General features: G+C 40.7%; 2 protein-coding genes across 3 annotated transcripts in view; one reads left to right on the top strand and one right to left on the bottom strand.

Moving 5' to 3' along the window:
• The window catches only part of LOC135503153 (probable G-protein coupled receptor 139), a 169,195-nt gene that overhangs the window by 137,218 nt on the left and 10,905 nt on the right, over nt 1-21,072 (top strand). The gene's annotated exons all lie outside the window — the stretch shown is intronic.
• On the bottom strand, nt 15,664-19,599 carry LOC135503183 (FMRFamide receptor-like). The gene is made up of 2 exons (XM_064796620.1): nt 19,391-19,599; nt 15,664-17,984 (listed from the first exon to the last, which is right to left on the bottom strand). The coding sequence occupies exon 2, from the start codon at nt 17,753-17,755 to the stop codon at nt 16,748-16,750; it is 1,008 nt and encodes a 335-aa protein (XP_064652690.1). The 5' UTR covers nt 17,756-17,984; nt 19,391-19,599; the 3' UTR covers nt 15,664-16,747.

The following is a 21,072-nucleotide window of genomic DNA, read 5'->3' as shown; positions in this document are numbered from 1 at the left end:
GGTTTGGCCATTCTGTATCTGTTTGAAAAAGTGTCAAATACACGAAACGTCGAGAATACGTAGATCGTTGCATGTGTTTTATTCACTATAAAATGGTTTGGCCATGTGACCAGAGCCAAGGGAACCCTGGCAAATACGATCTTGCAGGGCACAGTTGAGGGAAAGCGAAAGCGAGGGCGCCTAAAGAGGATCTTGATGGATGACATAAAAGATTGGACAGGACGTAGAACAGAGGACCTGATCCGCCTTGCAGAGGACCGATCCTATGGTGCCAAGTAGTCATGCATGCAGCGTCGCCCCAATGGCCTAACAGCTGCGGGACATGATGATGATGATGATGATGATGATTGGCTGTGGTGCATCACGATTCCCCCTCCCCGTATATGCTCTCAAGATTTAAATGATAAATTCAGTTTTGTTGCTGCATCAATAAAGAAGGTTTAGTATGTGCTTAGAGCCGAATTCTTACATCTACTCATGTCATCGATTGGCCATTTGTTTTCCAATTATCACTTTGCAAAATCACTCACTAATTAGCTATGCTAATTAAATTGGAACTGACGATACCTGGTTGTTTTTGCTAATGAAATGAAATAGGAGAGGAAATGCAGTTTTGAGATGAGTAATTAGAGCACTTGGATGATGTGTTGCAGTATTAGGTTATTTTAAAATCAACATGATGATTAATGAGGTCAAACATGTTTTTATTGGTCACAGGCATGGGAGGGAAAATGAATTAAAATGGGGTCGAAATCTTGAAAAAAAACCTAATAAAATCCTAAATAACGTTCTGTTTCGTTTTATATTTTGCATTTAATCAGCACTTTAAAAATATATTGAGTGAGTGAATACTCTTGGAAAACTTCAAATCTTACCATTATTTCTTTTCTTGAAAAGTGTTCGACCTCGACTCGTGCTAGTATATTTATTCAACTGTTTACGGCATCAACCCCTTGGGACATTAGAACCATCTTCATATTGTTGTGCATTTTGTCAGCCCTACGTTTCAATTTCACCCCAGAGTCTTACCTTTTAGGGAATGGACGGAATGCCTTATCAGCGAAGCTAACATAATGGATATTAGCCATACAACCCACCTGCAGTTCTCTTAATGGAAAACGTGCAATGGCGAGGCCACTTTTTTCAGATGTTTCCACGCTATGTCCCCTAATAGTATTTACTCTAAGTGTTAGCTAAGTGAGCTTGCTTGCTGAGCTGTTACCTACGTTTTTTTTTATGACTTTACACATGATGTCATACGGCCGTCACCTTGGATAAACCACAGGCCGGGATTCGTACAAGCTCCTAATTTGATTTCTTATGCAGTTTTTTAAAATATCGTTATAACAGTCTGATGTAAACATTAAGATTGCTAAACCAGTTTCTTATGGAAATCTTGTAAAACTCGCATAGGTAATGAATGAAAATGAGGTCTTAGAAAAATTATCAGAATCTTAGATTAATCGCATATTAAAATATCTTAAAATAATTATCAGATACCGAGACTAATCTCAATTGTCATATTCTAAGATAAATATAATCTACAGGGTGTTGTCAATTTTCTAAACTGAAATCTCATATTAAAATATCGTAAAATAATTATCAGATTCTGAGACTAATATCAATTGTCGTATTTTAAGATCAATAATCCACAGGGTGTTGTCAATTTTCTAAACTGATCTCCCCATAGTTATCTTATAATTCAGTTTGGTTGATGATTCCCTTCACAGATGGTCGAAAATCCAGATAGATGGATTCTAGGTTAATTAAAATCTAATTCAATTTTGTTCACAATAACGCCATGATCAATATTCTCAAGATTATTGTGACATTTTTATCTAAGGTATAATAATATTGCAAGAATTTTGTACTGTTCATACATACGATACTGAATGAGATATTCAGTAATCGTACAATCATAAAACCGAATCGCACAAAAATTTTCGACCTCATGATTAGGACAACTTGCCATTTTGACCACAACTTGAATTGATACTGGTGGGTTTCATTTGCATTTTTTGCTGTGCATTGCTGCATTCCAAGTATGCCCACGATACACTTCATAAAAAAAACAGTACTTGGTCATTCGTGTCCAGATAATCTAGCATATTTGCATCCCTATCATCATCAAGCTAATTTCCTGAACGCCCGTCATCAAAAGAAGTAATTTCCTCTAACATGTCAAAAAAAGCTGATGCTTGATGAGCGCTAACACTAATACATTAGATTTTGTCCAGTTGTAAAGACAAAGAGGCTAGCATTAAGTTTATGGATATTACTTTATGAGTGCTTTTAGTGTTAACAAAAGAGGCTTTCTTCAAAGGCTGGGGAAGTGATATGATGATGTTCAATGCAGCCCTGATTTCTACCCTGACATAAGTATCTGTCAGGGTCCGGGAATCGTTGTGTAGCTCCCAGGTTGAGAATCCCGATAGGATTCTTGGGGAAAATGATCAGCCTATAACAGTGACTTCACATCCAGATCACCCGACTTGTTATTGCTGTAATACCGTGTGGCTTCAGGGAAAATTCAGGCTGCATAACCATGGGAACATTTTATTGCCGTTGCTAGATAAAAATATATTTTCAAATAAATTTGTAGGAAAGGGTTGTAGTCAAAAGTCCAGCATCAGCCTAATCTATATCAGTTAACCCACCACCTGACTTCACTTGGAAACCGAACCAAAGCTGTTACATTTTACATGGAAACAAACTGGACTGGGTGCTTCAATTTGATGAAACTCTAGATGCGGAGCTTTAAGTCATGTCTTTGAGGATTTGTACATGTCATAAAATGATAAAAGCAGGAATTATGACCTTTAACATTTCAATTTTATGGACTTTTGTGACAAATTTTGATAGTGAAGTCATTATTGGGAGATGTTTTTATTTTATCATAAAAACCGATCTCGGGGTGCACATTTGTATACGAATACCTTCAATGCTGTTTAAACACAATATATTTATAACTGGCTAAGACAAGCAACTGAAATATGATAGTACCTCGTCCATGGATACAAAACGTCACTTAACAGTTCTACCCTTGGTCGAACGACCTCCAAGTTTTGGATGATGCCTTATCCATTTTAACTATTCACCACTAAGTATCCAACTTTCATAACCCAACAGTCGGTATAACAGGCTGTGAGCGCTAATGATTATCTTGTCGCCCCTCGATACCAACAAGTCAACTATCAATTATAGTCCTGAACCTGCATCTGACACGCGAACGTGGCTGAGGAGGGCCACATACTGGTATTGTATAAAGCCACAGGTGTGGGAGGACTAAAATTGATTTGGTGAATGCGTGTTTGGAGCTTAGGCTGTCATACTATGTGAGCAACTGATGCACCCGACGGCATTTAGCCAGGGATTTCAGTCGTGGAGAAAGTTAGCCCTTACAGATATATTGGACCCAATCAATATATCCCATATATTGCTATTTTGCCCCTTCTGACTGAGGTACCTTTTTTCGGAAATCCGAACATCGTTGTATCGAAATGATTAGTGGCAAGAGCATGACGCAAACAGTCGGTTGCATGACGCAGTACACCTACTGACGACAGTACTGGCTCTATACATGCTTCCCGAAATTGGTGGCTTGCATTGGAACTAACTTTTTCCCCCTTGTCCGTCATTAAAGGCATTCAAGTGTGTTGGTTAACCATGACTATCTCCTTTGTCCCTCCGCCATAAGGCCTAGTTCCCCCTTATGACATCACTATTTCGGACACTCAGCTATACAAGCGATGAGGGGGTTTAATGACCTGCTGCACACTTGAGTTCATAGACATGTGACGGACAACGCGGCGAGCAGACCAAAGTTAAAAGCTACGACCTTGAATAACGGCAACTCCCAACGGGGTCCGTCGGTCTACATGAATGACTCGGTGCATTCGGCCTTGTTTGATACCAATATCTTGACCAAAGTGTCCGAAGGTCTGATTAGCTCTGGGTTACAATCATGAGACTGCCACCGACAGGTGCCGAATAATCCTAGTATTAATGCCCTGACCACTGTGTTTGACACCAAGGGGCTTAAGAGGACTCGACGGCGAAATATTACTCTGGCCATCGGCATTGTAGATACCATGCATAGGGGTATTTTCTGTAGATGACTACGGTGCAGTGTCGGCTATTTTGACTCGAGAGCCGAGAACTTGGAGGACAATGTCTACATTTTCCTGCTGGGGACTGAGTTTTATGCAAATAGTCATGATCAATGGAAAGATGATTCCCAGCAAAGTACCTGCGAGTGGTTTTTAAATTACTCCGCTCTCGACTTTTCAAACCCCTGGTGAAAAAAACCCCTTCCAACACACTGAAGGAGCTGTCTGATGAATAACGCTCATAATAGAACGTTGCCAGCATCCGAATCGAGGAATTTCATTAAGTTACACTGACTTTAATTAAATCTCTATCAATATGTAGACAGCCGAGCTCGTTGTCCATATGTCAAATTTGAAGAGTTACAGACAAATAATGACAATCCGAACGTTTAGAGTATGATTTGTAACCTTGGGAATTAGGATGAGGTCAAAATGTTACTGGCGTAATGTTAAGATTGTTCCGAACTACATGTACAGTGCATGCATTCAAGTGTAATACTAGGGTCGCTATATGATTGACAGAGAAATAATAATCCAGCCAATGGTCGATTTCTTATTTCATGTCGAATTCTGAACGAACAAGATTTCTTTCTGCCGAATCTCAGGCAATACAAAATAAAAGTGTAGAACACATCTATCGGTCGTACCCTTCACCATTTTGAATAGATAGTCACCGTACGTATGAGCTGTGAACATTATTGGTGAATCCCTGCAGATTCTATTTCAAGTCCTGAGAGAATTGTTGTCGAATGTAGTAGTCCCCAGGAAAAATGAAGTGGCAACTACTATACATGTCGGTCGCCCGAGTTGAGGGGGTAGATCGTTTACATCAATCGGTGGATTTGTTGATCAGTCAAAGACGCTGTCAGGTCGGGTCAAGTCCATTTCACCTCATGAAATAATCATTATACCGCTAGGGTTGGTCTGGTCGTGAGCTGAATGCTTAAAGAGAAATTATCCTCAAGTCGTTATTCTGTGAAAGCCCGTGATTTAGCTAGGTGTACATGACCAGCAACTCTGTATGTGTTTTTCTTACACGCACTACCGGCAAAGACTTTATTGTTGGGAGGTAAAGAAACATAATTGACAATCATCATTTTGTAGCGCATCGTCCACTGGATGATATAAAGCTAATGTTGGGAAGTATCCGCGCGGCTGGCGGGGGGATGGGGAGCGAACGGTTTTGGTGTTCAATTCAACCAGGAACCCGTGATGGTCATCAGCCATCCCTTCCAGAACAGGTGCCGACCTTGGCCTGGACATAACAACTTCTACCGTTGTTGAAATTCATATGTTCTATTGTCTGAGACAGTACATGCAGCTCATTTAAACCTTGGAATCGCGGCGTTGCGAAAACACGGAACGGAACGGAACGGAATAATGTTACGGAATAGGGTGAAAATCCGGTATGTAGTTTATAACCACGTAAAAAGGCAAGGTTGAGCAATTAGAGGGAGTCCGGAGATGACTTTGCCAGGCCCACATTGTTCTACTCTAGCTCTGGTGCTACATAGCCAAGAAAAGTGTGGTGACACACAACAAACGTTGACCAAAGTTATAATTTTGTTGTGTTTTCATCAATCTTGCCGACAATTGTCAGTTTTTTGGGCGCTTAGCACCGGGCCATCACCCGGGGTTTACTGTAACGACAAAAACAACAACTGGCATGATCATTACGGGGCGTCTGCAGACCATATTCCGTAACATTATTCCGTTCCGTTCCGTTCCGTGTTTTCGCAACGCCGTCGGAATCGGGCTTCCCAGCCATAGTTAATTGGTTATTTGGAAATGAATTAATCACCGCTAACAGCGTATCTATGTTAGCTTATCTGTACTCATCGTACTTTTACCATTGGTCGTATTTGTGTTTGTATACTGTTTAATCCTATGCTGTAAGCCTGTACTTTTAATTTTGTTGCCTCAGACCTGATGAAGACCCGGTAGGTTCGAAAGCTTGTCTCTAAAATACAAATACTTACTTACTTAGGACCCTTTGTGCCCTAGGTGGCACATGGGGCGTTCCCCAGGGTCCTCCACTCAAGTCTGTTGGCTGCAAATAAGTTGATCAAATACGTTGATACAAATAAGTTGATCAAAAATAAGGTGTTACCCCTCAATTTTTTTAGTGTATCTGTAGGAAAACATGTTGATTTGTTGTAAAGAGTACGACCTTAACATTGGAATTGTTTCGTTCATTTACAAACACTCGCATACGTATAAGGACTTGATAGCAAATGGAGGCACTGGTTAACCAAACACAGCAATGGCGGAGATAAAATATGGACAAACTCCAAGGCGCTTTGCCGAGGTTTCGGGCGAAATGACAGTTCTAGCCAAGTGATGTTTGGTAAGACAACACGTGCATGTCAATGAGGTATAAATTTACAATCTACAACCTCGCAAACCAATCTTCTTGACAGGTTCCGTGTAACACCAACCGACGAGTGATTGCTATGACAATTTAACCCCTGCGGCAAAACGAAGCTTATCAATGCATTGAACATTGTAAAATTTATCACACATTGCAACAAAAGGTGTTTGAGAACTATAACCTCAAAACATTGTTAAACCGCTGGCATTTATACAATCTCAACAGCACTTTTAATTTCCGCATGATGTGACGATTATCGGGTAGTTTGACGTATTAAATCTTTGATGAGAGGCGACTAGTTCTCGAAGATAAGTACTGCTAAGTACCGAGTGTCATGATGAACCTTCGTTTAACACTCTAGATACGGATGTAGTAAACGCTGTGAGATTTATGAAAAGTGTTTATAACAGCAAAGCGTAAGTACCAAAAACCGTAGTTTCACGACTTTTCAACATAGTAACATGCACAAATGCCCAAATTTCCTACGTATATTATAGCAGCCGAAATGGCCTTCAAAAAATATATAAACCTCCTTCTTTCGTTTTCCTTTTTCACCAAGGATTTGAAATAAGGATTTGAAATGAGTAAGCGGAAAACCTGTGCTATATACGAGGATGGGAATGCCCAGACCCCGACGCTCGAATTTGGTGGAGAATAGATCAAATCGGCTGGGTTTTGAAGGAGGCAACATGGCCGTCTCTTTGCTCTCTGGTTAAGACTTCACGATTAGATGCCAAAGTATTGCTGATCTCTGATGTTGCCAATAAGTCTACTTATTGATATCATATTCTTTGTCTCGTTGTCGGTTGACCAGGTTCGACGTATTCTTATCAAAATTAACACTGCGTCTAATGTGGCTGGGCTAAGCTGCTTGTAATTCACCAGCAGCTCCATGATCACTTAACCTTTTGTGAAAATCCACAACGTTTTTATAACGTTTTCAGTATTTAGAAGCTCGACACTGCGGCTTCATTGTACAGCTCTGTATTAAACATGTAAACTTGAATGGCCTGTAAAAAATAGCAACTTCGTATAACATGTGGTATTTCAAATTTCCCAGTGAGGCATTGTCAGGGAATAAGTAATTAAAGATAGTTTCATTCGTGATGGGTGAATTCGTATTCATAACGCATTACTTGACATATACTTATATCATAGGAAGGAGACAAGTAGGCCAGAATGATTTATTCTCTCCTGTCTCACGGTACATTGAAACTATTTGCGCTTGCATTGGGCATAATGATTATCTCTGAACCAAACTCCGCCCATATATGCAACACCATGATCAACAGTACTGAAAACTACCATGCACACTTTCACCTCCAAGCTCATGCCTATATAAAGTCCCAACAAAACCACAGAAAAAGGGATTTGCCATTTCCTGTTTTCACCCGGTTTTCATATACGGCATACTTAAATCAGCAAAGACTGCGCACCAGTGATAAGTAGGGTTCCTTTTTGTGCACGTCTAAGAAAAAGTTATGAAATTATGAAGTTATGCAGATCGAACTGGAAAATGTTAATAAAAGTTTATCAGAGTTGCATGCCCCCATTGGGTATCGAGGATTGTTGAGTATTCTTTCGTTTCTTACTGAAACACATTCCAAACCTCCCGTAACGCCATGTCATGATCCAAAATTGTTCATTGAAAATTATCTGACATGATCGAAATCACAAAATCGCAAGCACAAATGAAAGCGCAACCTCGTTAAGCTCAGCGACCTGTACCAATGTCATTTTCCTCGCTGATGAATGAAGTTAACCTTTTATCGTATAATGAAGACTCTTACACAATGCTCAAGATTTCTATAGAAATATACAAAAAAGTTAAAGTTGCTTTTTCCTAATGCACATGTTGCGTGCTGATCGATGCATTACCTGATCATGACTGATATTAGGCTCGTTGTTATTTTTAAATGAGGGGTAGAACAAATCTATCTGTATCACATTTCAGTCTGAGTTAGGTTATGGTATCATGAAATGAACAGAGTGGCATTGAAATAAATCAAGACAGTTCCTTAAAAATGCCATTGTGAACCAAACGCTCACTTAAAAAGTGCAACAACGCAAAACTGCATCGATCGTTTAGCGGTCGATGTACTGCTTGACTAATCTTTACATCGCAACCTCCTTCCACGATCTTGTCTCGTTATGAGGCTGGCGACGGCAAAAGGGCTGTGTGTCCAATAAAATTTCAGTGTAACAGCATTAGCATAACCACTGGCACGTTCCAACAACAAACTTCGCAGTGCTTGCGTTCTTTTTTTATCTGGTTGTCTCCGGCATATGGGGGCGTAAAGTGCCGTAACTGCATTATTTGTGTAAAACCAGAAACGACAGTGCACATAACGTCAAACCCACATCTGGGGCGAGGAGTGCTGTGTGCTACACTGTTATGTTAAACGCGATCATTAGTGTGTGATTTGATCGTCGTCAAATTCATCCATATCGCATAGGTCATAAAGTTTTCAAGATATAAAATGCTTTCACCTAAAAATACAACACCACTATTGAAGTTGAAGATGACAATGTTGCTTGCTGTATCACTGGACTATTTGAATTATGGCTTCGATTTGTGATAAACTTCAAATAAAGCCGCTGAATATCCGACTCAAGGCAGATAACACTGGTAACTGATCATGCATCCACTTTTTGTGCTACGTCCCCGATCACCACAAGCTCGCATGCTCATTCGCAGCACCAAATGGCATAGGTCATTTGTTACTATATCAATGCAGTGCTTAACGATTCGTAACGCGATTCATCTCAATCATAACTCATTTGCCTTTGACATCCGTTTCCTCTATCCATTCAAGAGCATTAGGTTTATGATTAGAACAGGAACTGGTAGCATCTACTTGATAAAGTCAGCATCCGAACTAAAAATATTTTTCTTGGGGATAGTCGAGTCATGCATCCGTTCCAATGCTTCCAGGCAGGGACATTACAATTTCAGATGAATTACTGCTGACCGTTCTGATGAGTTGTTACTGCGCAACCAGCCGCGTGCTTTTTACCTAAGCTGGAACATCTTTTTCAAGACTTGAGAACTGCAATAAGAGTAGATTTACGAGGTATCGTAAAGTGAGCAGCAATCGCCTTTGGCTCGCTTGACTCTCTACTTTAGGCCGGAATTTTTCACTGCTGAGCCAATAATATAGGAGAGGGCCGCTTTCTAGGGAAGGTGCTAGATACAGTGTCGACGATATTAAGCCCGTTCAGCAGCGTATCTAACACATAGACCTTTAACATGCCGTGGTACTGGTACATATCGACTGATTGTCAAGAAAAATACGCAGCAAATCCGTTCATTTTGTCATCACACAATTTTTCATTCTCTGCATATATCCCTATAAATGTGCTTTCAAAGACCTATAGGCCTAAACGCGTTTTTTTCTGTTTATCTTTTCTTTTTATTTCGAGCACTGCTAATGCCGCAGGTACCACGGCGCGAGATAAAACGAGATTGCAAGAAACGTCGTCCCTAAGAGACGTAAGCCAGGCAAAAAGAAGCTGGGTGCTGTTTGTCTAGTGTAATGGCACCCAGGGTGCTTATTGTCCAGTCGATCTCGAACCTGGGTACCATTTGTCGGCACCCAGGACGACATCCACCCTTTCAGCTGCAGTAGGAGTCAGGAGACAGGCATTGATATAGATTTCGCAGCCGATGCAATATCGGTCCGCAATAAAACGAATATTCAGCAGTGATACAGACACTGTCATCTGTTGCTAATTATCTGTACACACACTATTGCCCCTGAGTGCAAATACTGGTATCATCAATATAAACAAGCTATGACCCAGGGGATTTATCCAAATTACCAATATGGTCATGACAATCAAACAAAGGGAAGGCTAGACATTGTGCTGTGGTTATGACTGGCTGGCTTGATAGAAGACCGGTGGGAAATGAAGGAATTCATGGCAACAATTTTTTTGTAATGCTAGAACGTAATGTCTGTGGTCTCTCTTGACATAAACATCATTCCATTATCAAATGCTAGTAAGGATACAGAGTCTCTTCTAGGGAACGCTCAGTGTCAAGCCTATGGTCTCTCTTGACATAAACCTTATTCCGTTATCAAATGCTAGGCTACAAATGGTTTCTCTAGGGCACTGTATCGGTGTTTGAAGCCGTGGTGAAAGGAAACGCTTGCACTTTATTTGAAAATGCTATTGTGAACCAGACGCTTACTTGAAACGTGTCGCAACGCACAATTTTATCGTTTAGGGGTTGATTGTACTTCTTGACTAATCTTTACATTGCATCCTTAATCACACGATCTTAGCTCAGCAAAAGGCTGTGTGACCAAGAAAAAGTTTGGCTTAACATCATTAGCGTAGCCACTATCACGCTCTAACAACAGACTTCGCAGTGTTTGCGTTGTTTTTCATCTTGTAGCGTTTCGCCTCCGGCATGTCGGGGCATAAATTGCAGTTAATGCATTTTTTTTGTAAAACCCGTGGTCTAGCAAAAACAATGCACATATCGTAAAACCCCCATTTTTGGCTGCGGTGAGGCGTGTTGTGCTGCACTGGGCATAGTCTTGAACACAGTGAAATATGTCATCGTAGTTGAGTGGTCCTGAAATGCATTGCGTACATTCGAGTCTTGTAATTGCAAGCGTACCTGGGGACGCGAAAAAAGCCGAGGCATCTGATATATAACGTAGCTCAAGGTCACCACATAACATCTGATGTTGTGTTGATTGGAAAATACGATGCCATTTAATATTTTGACAAGCTCGAATTCAAAGTACACACCAACACATTTTGCCCTGGGGAAGGGAAGGCCGCTTTCTATAATCATTTCAATTACATTTCCAGGTAGACGGTTCCAATTAATCTTACTGAGGGCAGCAATACGGATATTGTCAACAAGTTCCGCTTCGCTTGCACTGCTCCTGGTTGTTCATTTATTACGCGCAATTATAACACGACACTCCATTGATCGATTGCAGTCTCAATGGAGCTAGATTACTCCCGGAAATGATGTTAAGCCATAGAGCATACCCATTGGAAATCGTTGTCATATAGCTCTCTGTGAAGGAGAAGGACCGATTGATAAATTACGAAACGAATATTGTCCTTGATTCCCTCCTGTATCCTCCTTTAGGACTGGTTAACTGTTCATGCGAAAGTCGAAGTCGAAATCAACGTGAAATTCTGTATACTTAATCGATATTTTATTCCGAAATCTGTAACATGACCATCTTGGTCAAACGCTTGAACTAATCTCTCTAAACTTCTAATCTAACCGGAGGTACTAAACAATTAACTGATTTTAAGAATTTAATGATCGACTTATAAAACAAAAACTATACCAAAGCACACTACTTACGGGATGCAGCTACAAATTGTAGGATGGCCATCTTTGAAGTAACAAAGTCCAGAGGCAGGCCCGGTCGTCATGCTAAAGATATTGGTACGTGGGTGATGACCCTAAAAACTAGACTTCTCCTCAACACTCCCAACAGAACCACAACTGCACCAAATTACTGTAAATTTCTCAGGGTCGATGGCCTTCAAAATACATTTGTTTTTATTTCGAACACGATCGGTGATGCCTGAAAGAGGTCTGGAAAACATACCTGCACCACAAAACACCTAAAATGCTGGTTCAGTGATAAGTTTTACCGAAATAACATGTGCCCATCTGGTAACTGGGGACATTTTGGACATCATTACATTTTGAGGTAAATTAACCACCCAGTTTCTCTTTAGTGCGCGCACAAATATTTTTGTTCACGTAAGTTCCAATCTGTTTGCTTTTTAACTTTCTCCCTTCCCAGGACAGGCTAGCTCGGCAAGTTCGGTAGCCTGGCCGATTCGCGACAATCTGGGTATGGTTCTCCAGGGTGAGCCACATGGTATGTACATGCAGTTCAATGCCTCTTTTTACCCCAACACAGAAAATAAACAAAACGCATCAATTAAAATCAGTTGCTAAAAATGTTTTAAATAATTAGCTTATTTTGCTTTTATTATGACCATATTGCCAGGGTTGGTTGATCAATGCCATTTCTATTCCGTCAGTGAATGGATGGGAGCTATTTTGGGGTAATTTATCACCGATATCGTCGCTATCCGCACCGAGATGAGCAGAGCCATTGATAATGCTATGTTTGAAATAGAGCCTAGATTGGTTACCATACGTAAGGCGGGGCAATACTTATTCTTGGTATAGAAATTGGGCGAATTTTTTCAGATTTAAAACCCTAAAATCAATAAAAAATGTCCATTTCTTTTAAGTTGCTTTTACGGATATCATTTCCGCATATTATAGTTATTTTAAAATATTTAAATGTCGTCTACTTCTCGTCAACGATATTATCTAACAATTTCTAATTGAAAATAAGATTTTTTGAATAGTTTTTCTTCTTGTACATTGCGTGATCGGTATGGACACCAGTCACCAATGTTTAAAAGCAAATGCAGTCCGTCATCCACTATGTTTTGATTTTCTTAAACTTTCTCTTTCCATCTTTCTCTCTTAGGCAGAACACGCCTGGCTGTAGTTAGTAAGTTTTAGTATCTAGTCTGCAGTGGACACAATGAAGCAACTAGTGAGGTTAGCGACAAAGCATAACTGTGACTCGCTCTACCAAGACAAGGCGCTTGTCGCATCTGAACTTGACAGGTTGATACGGACTTGTTGTTCATTTCCCTGTTGTAGACCTTTTGTGAAATCTATTACAAACTGATTTGGTCACATTCAACAAAAGGTCTACAATAGGGAAATGAACAACAAGTCCGTATCAACCTGTCAAGTTTAGATGCGACAAGCGCCTAGTTTTGGTAGAGCGGGTCACATCGAGTCGGTAGTGGACATAATGAAGCAACTAGTGAGGTTAGCGCCAAAGCATAACTTGTTTTGATAAACTGCGCCAAGTCATCGAAAATAAAAATTGCCCTGGCCTATGGCTATTGACCAGTAACTACATCTCATAAATATCAATGGAATAGATTAACAGATTATATCGATACATGCAAGTCTGTCATCAGCAAAAGGAGGTGAATACGAATGGCCTATTAGTGCATTATTAGTGCGACTCAAGTACTATTAACTGGCTCAGTGCGTGAGGATTACCATTCTTATATAATTGGCTATCGTCGTCATATGCCCCTGGTGAAATCATCGATGGTTTATGGTATTATTCCCCGGGTATTGTTCAGACTGAATTGTCATATCGTACTAAAAGCAGATTCGAAACGTATGTTGTGGCATGATGATTCTTACAGCCTTTACGGCTTTACACATCGATGCAGTATCGTACGAAATACTAATGCATCAGTCTCTCATGTTACTGTGAAAATCCTCACCCATCTAAGGCCGTTTTCGAATATGCAAGCCAAGCCCCCATAGATGTATTATGCCTGTTGTCGTTCGATGTCATTCAATATTGTTCAATCGAGAGAGCCAATATAACATGTCTGATGATTATGACATCATCTCATGTACCCTTGTCGTTTTTTGTGTCGATTTCACAGCAAGGGTTCCGAATGACAGGCAGATATAGGCCCTGGAGCCAATCAGATATGAAGGGGCCTTAATGGCCTGTTCAATGTGCATTGTGCAAGGGGCGGTCATGCCTAGAGATAATGAACCGGTCTTACATCAGTGAGTCTAGAGTACGTTTACTGGAAATACAATCCTTGGGTTAGTTGCAGGCGCCTTAGAGCTGCTTTACACATCGACGCAGTATCGTGCGAAATACGAATGCATTAGTCTCTCACGATACTGTGCAACTGCACGCCCTAGACAAATGACTCGGCCATGACGGCTGTTGTGTATGTAAGATCAATGTGTCCAGCATGCTCATGAGTTCCATCAGAATGGTGTCTTCCCGTCACTCTCCCTTTAATGATAACCGGCATGTCAGTAACTAATCCGCCCAGACAATCACAGATGTCTAATTCGCACTTAGTGTAACCACGGGCAAGTTTTGGAATATCAATCAGACACTAATAGCTCTATCTGATGAAATTAATTAGTCTCATCATTGAGTACCACGACCAGCAATTAGCAAAACCCGCGAAGGACGATATTGTATTCTCGCTCCGGTAGACCCTTTTAAGGACGGGGATCAACCTCGGGCGAGAGGTCGTACGGCGAATTACAAAAAGGATGCTCAGTGCGGTTTGCCACTTAATAAAGGCCTACGCAATTCGTTGAAAACTTTGAATTTGTAATTGAATTTAAAATTCGAATTGCGTTAATACGTACCGGTTATAGATTTTAGCATTGCCTTTGTGTAGACAGATAATCATGTACCATTGATGCCAACTTTCAGCAAATTTGTATGCATAATAACTACAATACAGCAAAGGGTATTGACTGTATTTTTATGGACCACCAGTAATTACGTACGGCGTACCCCTTTAACATGTGAAACTACTATTAATCTTAATCAGATAATCCGATCTTAATCATATACAAATCAGCTACTGTTGCAGTAGTGGTGTTATTACTTTATTCTCACTATGAGAGAGCATCAGGTACAAAGTCAAGTACCTTCTTCTGGCTTCAAACTTTGTCAAAAAAAGGTTATGTTTTTATCTTTGAAAACTTTAGCGGATGCTGTCATCCGATTATCCGGCCGAGACATTGTCTATTAAATCCTCATAACCATGGTTGTAATCCTGTCCTGGCACTTGTAAAATGATATTTTAAAGTGCTAACCTCATTGTCAGACATTCTCAACTGTCTAATCCTTTCCTTTTTCAATTCTATTTCTAACATGTCTAACACCATGAACGTGTTAAGGTAAAGACTTTCAGTTTTAAACTTATCCGGCCGAGACATTTGTCTTTCCAATCCTCATAGCCATGGTTGTAATCCTGTCCCGGCACTTGTAAAGTGATATTTTAAAGTGCTAAACTCATTGTCAGACATTCTCAACTGCCTAATCCTTCCCTTTTTCAATTCTATTTCTAACATGTCTAACACCATGAACGTGTTTAGGTATAGACTTTAAACTTGATACTTTCTTGCAAAACACAGGCAATAAGTTGCACCAATATGTCATCAGCCATCAGCAAAGTTGTACCTTGATAAAAAAGTTAGTGAAAAATTGGTCATTAGAACATTTTAAGGTTTTCAAACGGTGACCAAACTCCATGGTCGAACTTTGTAATCAACTTACCAGCGTAAGTATCAGTTTACCAACTCAATTGGTCCGTTGACAAAGCTAGTTCGGCAGTTACTGCTCGGTGTTAACTTGGTCAATTCTACAAAGGCTCAGATCAACCAACCTGATCAGTGGATATCGACCAAAATGCTTGTTAAGTTTTGGCACGACCAACCGACCAGTTGTCGCGACCAATTTGTTTAGTTGGTTTGAGAATTATGACCTTTTGCAGTATCAGAAGCTGACCTGCGAGTAGATGATTATTTACTCGCGATTTGCCGTGATGTGTATAAAAAAGAATAATTGGAAAATAAACAAACCATCATTCATAAGCTGTCCCAATCCATTGATTGCACACTTTTACATGTATTGTATATGAATTTGATGGTAAAAGCTTTTCCAGTTGGAAACTATATTCTACAGATGCTTTCCAGTTTTAAACTTTGGAAGCTCGATCAATGTTAACTGTTAAATATATACCTTTATTAATTAAGTCTAACACAGTTGTGTTTTTACAGTGAAGTCGTAATCGCTCCTTTACAAACACCCACGGCCTACTATTAACAATCCGACTATTCCAATACAAATTGGTCATTTGATCAAAATTCACCAGTCTCAATTGGTCAAGTGACCAACCTGATAGTGTACGATGATGAACAAATGATAAATCCTTGGTAAGATGAATCTGGTAATTCTAGTACATCAACCAATTGTTCAGTTGGTATCTGAATTTGGCAATCTGAACGGGGTTGGCGCCACATGCCTGCACCAACGTAAGCGGTCCTTTTTTAGTATGATGGAAAACATAAATTCTAGTCGAAATGACCTATATAGCACATGCACCAACTAAAGTTTATATAGTTTAACGAACTTAACACTATTTGACAAAATTGCCGACTGACTTTGTGGCTGTTCGGATGTTGATGGTAGTAGAAAATGCAATAAAATGGTAATTCGCACTCTTCCATGGATCGAAGCAAATGGAATGCAACGCATCTCTGCGAAATCTCAGCTGCACTACATATCGAGATATCGTTATTGCTGTGTAGTTCACAGACGGAATTACTATTCTTATTCAGAGATGCAGATTATAAGTAATAACGGAAAGGAGGCTATTTGGAGAGACTTGGACAGCCCTACTGATCATGACCGGATTTGATCTTTCGAAACATTTTGACGACTTCTTGACGAAAATGCCTTCCGCTGATGCAGTAAAGAAGAAAATTGATTGTATTATTAATATAACTCATCAAGTTGGCAATACTGTAAGCGAGGTAGCTGTTAGCGATTAGTTCCATGGATCTCTCGCTTGCGGGCGGCAGCATGCCTACCCAGATGAAATAAGCTTGTCTGGGCAAAGTAAGCAAAATAAAGAAAATACTGACAGTTGTGAGCATGTATGTTACACTTGTCAAACGAGAAGCATCGCCCTCTGACTTATTTTCTGTTGTATGAAGATGTTTACGATTTAGATTGCTTTGTATGAGCGCGTGCAATATACTGAGGTTACACAAAGCGATCACCAAGAAGGGTACCCCGCAATACAACATCATGTCAATCCAATACCAAAATGTCAAAAAGAAATTAACATATTCCTGGTTCCATTTCATGCTGCATCTAAATGTGTTTCCAACTCGATAAAAAAACAGAATGTGCGCGTTGAGAAGTAAAAGGAAGATTACAGCGGCAGATATACTCGCCCACACTCGTCGTGCAGTACACAGAAGCCTTGCTTTTAAAGGATAAGACACCGAGAGCCACCTTTCGACGGTTAGAAACATGACCATCCAACTTGCAAACTGTCTGATAAAGTACGTGAAGAAAATTTGAAATGGACATGAGGCCGGGGCGGCCGAAAATCGGCGTTTGTTAAAACCCGGGAATATCTTCGTTGCCCAATGGAAAAACGGTTCGATGAGAAGACATGACGAATCAGAAAGTGCAAGGGCAATCAATAGTATTCGTGTTGAAGACTTACCGAACTTTTGTTTCAGTAAGACTACAATTGTTAAAGAGTTCAGGATTATACCGACTACGATCAGAAATGGCGGGCCATACTTCCAGAGAAACGACTGTGCCCGCCATTGCCAGAAATCATTAAGGCCCACCTCCGGCCCGACAGCGGTGACTGCACTTTCAGTCATTGTTGGGATTCGGTGAAGAATTTTCTACCGTTTCAAAAATCTCAGCTCGCTGCAGAATCTCGAATTATCTGAACGGTTGCTCGATACAATCTAACCTTGGGCAATTATAAGAACTCCAATTCACTATTTTTTTCGGCGAAGGCATTCCTGGTACAAACTTTGAATATTTTACTCCGTTTTCTGCCGATCGTGACGCAGATTCAAAGTCCACAACGTCCTTGGTACGAGGCTGAATATTGATGTTTCGTTACGACATCATGTGACAGAGAGCATTCATTCGGCGAATGATATCATGTAATACCTTCCAAATTCCTGGAGTGGAACGCAATTAAGCGTCCCGCAAACAATCGATTTAAATCGTTGCGGCCTGTGATCACGATCGCTTGCAACGAAAATCGCTTGTTCGCTGTAATCATCGCATGCTTCTGCGACAAGAACTTGTGATCGCAGCGAACAGCGACCAATACCCAACTCGATTAACGGAATTGCCCGTATATACGAGAAACATTTGTCCTACTGCGGCAATTAAAGTTGGAGGTGGGAAGCGACAAAAAGTACCCGTTTGCGCGGCTCTTAAGAATCAAACTACTTAGAACACACACTGCAATTCGACGATCTGGATGCTGCGATAAACTGCAGCTCGCAGCAGCAATATCGTCACATCGTCTTGTGTGCAATCCGGTTATGTTTTCTTTGGGTGATAAAGCAACGATTTCGAAATAACTCACTGTAGGGTTGATTTCCACTGATTGCGATATGACGCAATTTTGCAAGAACTTCGCAGTCGCATTCAGTGTAAATCAACCTCGCCTGTTGGTATGGAGTACGTTGTCGCAATCGCATTCAATGTGAACCAACGCTAAAGCCTGATTTCTCTACAGCGGTTTGGGGCAGGTTTACACTGAAAGCGATTTTTATTACAATTACAATGAAACGGTATTTTCTACACTCAATCCTCATTCAAAACATGGCGACACGCTGGCAAAGTTAGCAAAACTAGTTTTTGCTCGTACTAGCAAATCGGAAGGGCCGATCACCGGCAATGTCTTCATAATCAAACTATTCATACGTAGATATTTGCGTGCGTTTTCTCGTCAGTTCTGGTAGAGGAAATTGGTTCATTCTGGTTTTTGGATGCATTAGTCTTGCTTTGGTCCGAGAGAAAACAATTTATCTTAAGAATGCACGGATCGGGATATTATCAACATAATTCTGGAGCGGCACTTTATGAAACTCTAATCTATATATACTTGATAACATATACTTGACGAAAAAAAGAAATTGTGCACTTGAGAAAAAGTCTCGTAATTTTTATTCGTAGATTATTGAATTTGCGTAGTGTCAGTAAATATACTATAAAAACATGTTGATATGATATCTTTAGATAGTCTTAGATATCGTCAACATTGATACTCCAGATCTCAAACCATACCGTAGGACTGTTAAAGAACACCTTCCTAAAAGATGGTTATATCGGTGTCCTCGGTGCCCACTCAGCAAATGGACCCCCCCCCCCCCCCCCCCATGTACGTAGTGATAGCGAACTACCAATTCTGCATCGTTGTTTACCGTACATGAACCAACACCAACCGTCAAATCACAGAAGACGCCGTGGCCACAAGATAAGGGTCCTACCTGTCAAACATCCAATCAGTTCTTAGGAGACGGGGACAGTCTTCTCGAACAACGACTACTTGGCGTGCTTGGGGACCTCACTAGGTTAGGGACAGATGAAGGAAGCTTGTTTCTGCTTGGTGTGCTACCGACCATGGCTAATGATGATGACGATGATGACGAATGACTCGTACTGCTTGGGGCGATAGGTCTGTAATCTACCCATCATCTATCACCTATCAGCACAGCATCATTAATATTTGCTAACCCTGCAGCAAATATTCCCTTAAATACCAAAATACACCGTTTATTGCAATAATTATAGGATAATTTCGTGTCTGGTTAGTTCAATATCCGACTCCTCAAGTTACTCGTTTTCGACTGGACTTTTTTTGCCGGTGTCATTTACTGAACACAATCTGGCAGTTTTTTCTTGCACTGAATTGAAGTCCAAATAAATGTCGTAAATGCTTTGTGCGCATCGTTTTGGGCTCTGTAGCGTGAATTACTGGTTGGAATTATCTGACTTTGGACTGAGCTTCATGACCAAACTGTTCCTCTCTGATCTGTTAATTCGTATCACCTACATAGATGGGGCCTCGGTGACAGATTCGGGGAATTCTGCAGAACATTTTCCTTGAGAGACTCCGCATCAATTCAGTCAGTTCGACAATCTAAAATCCATTCATGCCGACCTACCCGGCGGTGATCGTCTATCGGCTCCTCCCGTGGATAATATGCACAACGTTGAAAGATCGGCATGAGTCCCATTTTGCAATATCTAGCTGATTTAACGTCGGATGGAACGATTTCGCTAAATATCAGCACTGTACAAGTGTCTATACAGTACAGCGTACAAATCTATAAACACATGATACATGTCTCAGTCAACCAAAAACGTGTCTTGCGGTGGCGACCCCCATGAAACTGGCTGTCAGCGCCGTCTTTCGACGATGATTCTAAACTGGCTCCAGCAATGCCAACGGTTATGCATGAAAATGAACAAGGCAGAATACACACCATGTGCACAGAAAAAAAACAATGTCATTAGCTCAGCCATTCTTTCCTTACAACCCAATTATTTTCACGCTTGGCTGCATATTAAGAGTACATTGTGTTATTTATGCAAAACAATGTTACCTACCATAAGGAGATGTTGAACTAGGATTACGTTGGAATCCATTGGCTTGATGATATATTCCTCACGTATACCGATTTTGGGCGCCATATTTAAGAGGCCCGAAGGGATGAATACCTCCCATACCTAATACCAAGGGTAGGCCTAGTGGATTGGACTGATGGCTCAGATCGCGGCGTGGACATATGACCAGAGACACTCGATACTTGCAGTCCACTACCATTGGTCGATTGGATTTTAAATGAATTGAATGGATTGTATTACCAGACAATCGTGTTTGGGCTTTAGTCATGGTGTGACCGAGGTGGAGCAAATGGAAAATGCCTATTCATTATGTGGGCAAAGAAAAACCGCCCCGCATGTGGTGAACCCTATTGCGTACCCCACCCAATGTATGGACACTGTTATTTTGTATTAGCGGTATTGGAAGACGGTATACGTGAGGAAACAGAGTATTAAAATCATGCAATATACAGTCATGTACATTTAGTAATTTACCCGTGCCACGGATCGGACGGGTTATACAGCTGCGAGAAAAGTGCTGCCCAACATGCCCAATGGCACA

Source organism: Lineus longissimus, chromosome 19 (assembly GCF_910592395.1).
Source record: "Lineus longissimus chromosome 19, tnLinLong1.2, whole genome shotgun sequence".
NCBI lineage: Eukaryota > Metazoa > Nemertea > Pilidiophora > Heteronemertea > Lineidae > Lineus > Lineus longissimus.
This window is presented reverse-complemented; position numbering and strand designations above follow the sequence as displayed.